This window comes from Eufriesea mexicana, unplaced genomic scaffold (genome assembly GCF_001483705.2).
Source record: "Eufriesea mexicana isolate 0111107269 unplaced genomic scaffold, ASM148370v2 scaffold2467, whole genome shotgun sequence".
Classification (NCBI taxonomy): domain Eukaryota; kingdom Metazoa; phylum Arthropoda; class Insecta; order Hymenoptera; family Apidae; genus Eufriesea; species Eufriesea mexicana.
In genome coordinates, this window is record NW_016910588.1 from 1,575,728 (window position 1) to 1,583,555 (window position 7,828).

The 7,828-nt window shown below is 34.8% G+C and overlaps 1 protein-coding gene across 14 annotated transcripts in view; it reads left to right on the plus strand.

The window, feature by feature from the left end:
* The window catches only part of slo (calcium-activated potassium channel slo), a 229,620-nt gene that overhangs the window by 175,158 nt on the left and 46,634 nt on the right, over window positions 1-7,828 (plus strand). For 9 of the 14 annotated variants that reach the window (XM_017903705.1, XM_017903699.1, XM_017903701.1 and 6 more), the window contains exons 10-11: window positions 15-170; window positions 552-664. In XM_017903705.1, coding sequence (XP_017759194.1) covers window positions 15-170; window positions 552-664 — 269 coding nt within the window. Of the gene's footprint in view, window positions 1-14; window positions 171-551; window positions 665-7,331; window positions 7,445-7,828 lie in introns of all 14 variants that reach the window. The other 5 variants (XM_017903706.1, XM_017903700.1, XM_017903713.1 and 2 more) reach the window with 2 other exon arrangements.

Below are 7,828 nucleotides of genomic sequence, written 5' to 3' on the forward strand. Positions count from 1 at the left end.
ATTTCACATTCCAGGCCTACTTACTAAACATTCCATCATGGGACTGGAAACAGGGCGACGACGTGATCTGCCTGGCCGAACTGAAGCTGGGCTTCATCGCACAGTCCTGTCTAGCGCCGGGTTTCAGCACGATGATGGCCAATCTCTTCGCCATGCGATCCTTCAAGACGGTCAGTAGAATGTCGTTCTATGGACGACAGACAGAGAATCTGCCGATCTTCCATCTATGCATGTGTGAACAAGGTTCCTTAGGTTTTCTCACGGTTCAATTGCTCACAGTGATCTCGCGAGCCTTACTCGATTCTTGACCGCGCTTTCTTCCGATTTCTTGAAGCATCAATTAGGCACAGCAGTTTACTTTTCGTTTCAAAATTCGTTTGAAAAATTTCCTCCAGCTCTATCGAAGCTGGAAATTCGTTTTCCATTTTGCATCTGATAAATTACGAGACGCGTCGAAACGTTACATGTTCTTGTCGCTGTGAACAAAAGCGCGAATCCGTACATGCATAGGAGCGTGTGTAATTTAGAAATGGTTGGTTGATTGGTACCAGTCACCCGATATGCAGGCTTGGCAGAATGACTACCTGCGTGGAACCGGAATGGAGATGTACACCGAAACACTGAGCCCTACCTTCATTGGAATGCCCTTTGCCAAAGCCACTGAGTAAGTCGGTCCATGACCAATCCAACATCCAACAGATACCTGCATATCTGATTCAAGAGACGAGATCTGTGGTTCCGCTCGTTTGTGTGGAGTCATTGTTCGTTATCTACTCCGTGTCGTGTTAACAAGCCACTAAATAACTATATAACGATAACTATTTTCTTAGTTTAGAATTTACTTCACCGGATGCCCCCTGTTTGATATGAACCTTTTTCCCTAATACGTAATTAATACGAAAGAACCTTCGATTTGAATGTTCGACGATTTGTCAGACTTGGGAAATGTGTGGAAGTGACTTACCGTGTGCTTCTGTTTCTCAGATTCGTTTTTGTTTGCAAGGATTTGTGAAGAATTAGAATTTTTGGTGACCAGATAGGTTTCTTTTTACTTTATTTTCTTTTTACTATTATCGATATACTATTTATTAATGAAATTAGGAAATGAAAGATGATATTGAAATACGTGGATATAATTTTTATAATAATAAAAATTGTTTTTCTTTATTAACCACTTGCGGTGGAAAGACGTGCCATGCACGTTGAGATGATTCTGTGACGAAATCACGTGTTACACACGTCGTCAGGCGATTGTTGCAGAAAGAAAAATAACGTGCGTGACACGTCAACTGTTAACCACTTGCCTTACCAATAAACTCACGGTTGCGGTGCCGTGCGCTACAGTATAATACGCGTAAGGTGTCACATTGGCGTCGCGAGATACTGTATCGATTCTGAAATATTTCCAAGATATTGATGACGCCGTGCACTCTGGAACTATAGCTCGAGAAATGAACGATCTGGTTGTTAGCCGACGTGCAGCCCACGTCATTTTTATTTCTGCGATAAATGCCTATCGACGTGGTGTACACGTCGCCGGCGATTTTGGAACAGAAGCATCTCGACGTGCGTGGCACGTCTTTCTAGCGCAAGTGGTTAATGAAATTCTTTACCGAGGTACAGTTTCTGCTTGCACTTCATCATCAGTTGATGCGTTTTTATATTCTCTTTTCGAACCCCCCGAACATTGCCTGAACGCGCCCCGAAGTGATTTGCACTCGACTGTTCTGGCATGTGCAACCGTGAATATCTTTGCACCGCAAGTGGTTAACCATTTGTACTGGAAAGACGTGCCACGCACGTCGTAATGCTTTTGTCGCAGAATCGCCAACGACGTGGTATACACGTTATCAAGCAATTGTCACAGAATCGTCAACGACGTGGTATACACGTTGTCAAGCAATTGTCAAAATCGCCAACGACGTGGTATACACGTTATCAGGCAATTGTCACAGAAACACTGGGTCGCTTTGGCACACGCATCTGTGAATTTCTTGTTAACGCAAGTAGTTAAGAAATTACGTTTTTATTGACAGTCAAAAGAACGTTTTAATTTTCTAAAATTATTTAAGTTAAGGGTTACTATGTTTTGGGTTAGGTTATTTATTGTATTTTATTATTTATTTATTATTTATTTAACAAAATTATTATTTAACAAAAGGATCACTAGGTATATTAGGATTTTCAAAACTTGACGTTATCAAAACGTAGTATAAAAATTCGTGTATTATGATGTTTTATGACGAAAAATACTGTATAGTTTCTTATTTTATTATTTGCGATTGAAGGTAGGAGATAAACAATAATGTCGTTGCTATAAAAATTACATCTAATTCTAATCAATATATTGACCTTTTATTAAAGGTAGATAGACAGTTCGAAAACATTTTTCAACTTTAAGAAATTATTTAAGAGTTATTAAAAGTTATCAGAATCTAGGCTAGTTTCACGAACACGTTATTATGAAACTTTCATCTAACTTGAGAGATCTTCTTATCGTGATTAAAGTGTGCAATGTACTTTAAAAGATTGTAGAATTACACTTTAAAGCTATAGCATCGTCCACTGCAGTAATAGAGTAGTTTTCCTACTAGATTAATCGTGCACTAGGTTTATTATTTTTCACTGAACTTTTTATAACACGATACACGAAATTTACGAAACTTTAAAAATTATGCTACGTCATTTGAAAGAAGAAAACGGTATATTTTACCATATTTAATAATATACGATATTTTTAGTAATTTGAAAAGTGATAAAAAAAAAAGTTTAGAACATCATTCTCAAATTTTATTAAAATTTTTTGGACAGTAATATTTATAAATTAAAACTTTATAAAAATTAAAAAATATGGAAATAATTTGAGTATAACGTTTTTAAAGTTTATACACTTAGTTTTTTACAGTGATTTTGATATTCATTTCATTCTTCATCGTCAAAAATTAATTTATAATGGAACTTTCCTCTTGATAATGAATTACTGAATTAATAATGAGATCCTAAGTGATTTTTAATTTTCTTGAATTTTAAAATGTTAATGATGTTAATGATAATAAATTGATGATAATAAGTGCATAAAATATTACATAAAAAAATATAGGGTTCCACTTAAAAACATTTTTAAATAAGCAATTTTTTCATAATTTTAATTATTCATCAAATATTCCATTGTTCTCATTTAAGTATAACATACTATATATATGTTATAGATTAAGTGATTAATATGGTCATAGTTTATTTTTATTGTGCATAATAACAAACAAAATTGTACATAGTAATAAATTTGACGTAGTTTCTCACGATTTACTATATTGACTGCTATATTCTAATGGTATTATTCTTAAATAAAAATAATTAACACTAATACTAGAAAGAAGGTTCAAAATAACTTGATTCAAATATTTTATTTTTGTAATTTCTGAGGACAATTGCTTTCGACAATATTAATATTGGTCGTTATTTAGATAGAAATATAATCACATATAATCAGTTGTTCCATTATTCCACTACAATTATGGTCTTTTCTGTATAGTATATTTAGTTACTCATTATACATTAGTACTTTTATCGTCAGTTATTAATTTCCCCTTCAAAATTAAATTGAACAAAGGAAATATAGCTATACTCGTAATTTTCTATTATTTTGATAAATTAATCTATATTTATCAGATTGCAGAATTGTTTTAAACGTTATTCATAATGACCAATTGGTTACTTGACTCATAACATATATATAAAACTATAATCAAATACTGACTTTCATATTCACCCTCAAATTCAAAAAATTTTTTAAATATTTGATATACCGAAAAAATTCGACCTTGAGAACAAAAACTTCAAATAATTTCTATCATCAGTTAAAGTTAACCCAAACCGTAATTTAAACACGTTGACTGCCATAGTGGTCACCAGCATCCGGCGATACTAATTTTTTAAATTTATATTTATTTTATTTTAACCATTTCTTGAAAATTTGAACAACTTGAATAAATAGAGAATTTTGAACAGAAAACATTAATAACTTGCATCATTTTTTTGTTCTTTGCCATATTGTTTGATAATTCATCACTATAAGAACAATGGAAACTTCATCGTGGCCCCCTGCTATATAAAAATTACGTGGCAGTCAAAGTGTTAATCTTGCTCTAAGATGAATTTCAGACACAAGTAACACCACGTTTCTCGTTAATCATCTTCCACATATTTCTCAAATTTTTAAACTACGTAATAACAATCCTGTTTCTGCCTTATACGACTAACAAGTCAATAAATTTCGTTTGATCGAAGCTTTTTATCGAAACAATGAATCAAATCACAAATTATCACATCATATAATCTCGCTGTTAAACAATATCGTTATACAAAACGTGCAACGAGTTTTCAAATTTTGCGTATGTACATAAAACTTCGAAAGAGACCAAGAGACGCGGTTCTAACCTCAAAAACCGTTGCAAAATGCAAATAACAGGATGGTAATGGCGGTATCCGCAGATACCGACGAACGTCTCGATCACGAAATTCCTCGGTTTCGTAAATATTTCCGTTCCCGTGGTCTATTCACTCTAAATGAACGTACAATCTGGGATGCCACGGCTAAAAAGACCCTTTCAGAGAGCGTATAGTTCGTTCGAGTATTCTCACCGCAGCGATCCCTGTCTCAGTGCGACGCAGGCGCGGTCGACCGGTTCGCGCTCGTTTTGTGCCCACGTTAACGATGGCGGAATCACTCGAGAAGAGTTCGCAGTCTCTTGAATCGGAGAGAGAAAAAAAAAAGGATGAAGCTTCGCCTCGCCTATGTCTTTCACTACGCTCCACTCCGCTATATACATTATATATGGATTATATCTATATCTATATCTATATCTATACTACATGAACGTATTAACTGTATATTGTACAGTACCGTATCTGTGCTCTACACCTAATCGATGTAAGCCACCTCTAATCGCTTCAGTAACGTTTCTGTATTTTTCACTCTTTTTCTATAAGTTTTACGTATGGCTCGAATTCGATCGAATGCCGTGGGGATCAGAGATTTAATGTGAAATTATTTTTAGAAAGAATTCGAAGAACTAGTCGTATCGATTAACACGGACATTTTTAATTAATATAAAAGTTGCTGGGTATGTGGTATAGGCTGGTTATGATGATTTTTGTTTAATTTAAAAATATATCGAATTCTTCAGGTTCGATTTTTGCAGACGAGATTTAAGATGAAACATTTACCAACATTAGTTAATACACTAACAAATTATGCTAAAAATATTGAACGATTTACGTAATACATACAATGCATAATATAACGTATACATAATACAAGTAAATGCACGTATATTTTATACAAATTATTGTTATTTCGATGAACTAACACGTGACACTAAAAAATATATTATACGTATGTAATACATGATTTAACGTATACATAGCACAAATAAATACATATATACGTATATATGTATATAATATAAAATATTATCGTTTCAAGGAAATATATTTAAAAGGGTTAAAATAATTTATTGTATCTTCGTACGTTAAAATTGGAAAATCTGAAAATTTTTTTAGTCGTTAAACACGAATAAATAGGAAAGTAAAAGATCGTTTGAAATATGATTAGTAATATGATTCTTCATTTTTCTTTATTTTCTGCACGTTTCGTTAATGTACAATTTTAAGTATGCAATAATGAAGTACTTACCGTTTGTTACTTGGATTTCTATCTCTCTTCTCTGATATCCTTTCATCTCACTTCTTAAATAACAATAATAAAATGTGTGTAAATGAGAATGAATTTAATAACATTATTATTAGAAATACAATATTTATTTGTTAATATGTGACGATTATATTTGTGTATGTGTTCCTGCATTAGTCACACATAAGATTTTACATTATTTATAAATATTAAAAATATAAATAATGTTTCTACCTTTTTCTAACCTTTTACCGTATTACATTATAATAACGATTATATGTGTATACATACATATGCATGTATCTACGAGACATTCAGTTTTTACGCAATTCCAACAAATTTCATACGTTGATTACACTACAATTTTTAATATGTAACAATTACTCTTACACGTCAATGTAAGAAGTTTATTCTGTATCAAATAATTAATCAGATAACAAAGCTAACTTAAACAAAAAATATATTCGAATATTGCGAGCATTGCAACAGCCACCTAATAACAAAACAACAAAATGGTGAACAATAAATATATCTCGTAGGCAAAGATTGTACCGTGTAGCAAAAATATAACTTTCCAAATTTAAAGTCTTTCTATACACGAGAAAAGAAGTAAATACTAAACATATTTCTCGCGTAAAATTCGCAGGCATTTAATTCGACGTGCCTTTTTAAAATCATTCTTATCCACCGATCCAGCACCCCACGGTATCAGTTCACTCGAATAATAACCGTACGTATAATGAAAAAATTTGCAACAACGAGCATTAACGGCAACTGGATGATAGGTAAGCATTAGGAATTATAGCTAGTAGGAGTCATCTCGATTTCGCTAGTCAATCTCGAAAGGCGATGATACTGTTTATTTTGAGGACAAAGGTACTTACATGCAGAGTTTCGTACGTTTCGTATCGGTGAAAAAGCGCTATTGGTCACTTTAGGGCTCCCTCGTGTGTAAAATGGTGCTTAACGTAAAGATCGGAAAGAATTCGATCGCCAATGTTGGCCTATCACGAGCGACGGATGACAACGTGTTCGCAGACAGACACTACACTCGAGGTTAGGTTGACACGCGAAAACGAACAAGTGTACCGTAACGCGGTCGCCGCGCGAATGCGACCAGCGTAAACAGCGAAGTTAGCCGCGAGTTACAGCGGCAGCATTGCGTCACGTGACACGGCGTAGTACGTCATAGCCCGCTTGACTTCAGATCGGACGATTCTTACGAGGACTGGACGAAAACAGATTTCCAGCGAATGTCTTCCCGTTTGCTGGCCATTACGAACCGGTGGAAGAAATAAGACACGCATAGCAAAGCGAAACGTTACACAGGTTATATGACACGTAGATAGATTTGGTAGAATATTTTTAACTGTTAATCCAAATTTTTTTCCAGAAAACCAGGGTAATTAGAAGGTTCCCTCGCGATTTCGAATCGTCATTGCTCTCGACAATGCTAAGCCTTCCTACTCGGCAAATGTATCTGTTTATACGCAACGTAATCGTGCGGAACAATGTATTGTTTGCCTGCACGACGAGATGCAGACCACGTGTCAGCGTCCCTCCTCGTGTCAGGTTCAGCCAGTATCTAGTAGATTTTGAAAGGTTTGATGACGTGGGGCTTGATTGGTTGGTGTTTCAGTCGCCGGATACTCAGGCGTGGCAGAATGATTACCTGCAGGGCACGGGCTGCGAGATGTACACGGAAACCCTCTCCCCGTCCTTTACCGGGATGACATTCCCCCAAGCCAGCGAGTAAGTTCTCGCTGCCATTGGTTGTCACACATTGCAAATTTTTCGATATCGACAACATCATGCATAACAAACATCAGATACGTACAAGTACACGAGTAGCATCGGGCAGTACGATACGTTCATATATCTCTACACGTCACACACATCTACACACGATACACACGAAAGGACACTATAGTGCGAGATTTTGTTTCTCTGCCTGTTTATATTGTTGATCTCGCACATTTTTAATGTACCTCTGATACTCCGTTGTGAACCGTGTACATATATACTATATATCTATATATATATTCGTACGCGATTACAATTGTCACCCCTCACCTCGGTTTTTCTATTTTTTTTTTCTTTTTTTTTTTTTTTCTTTTTTGGGTTTTTTCTTTTTTT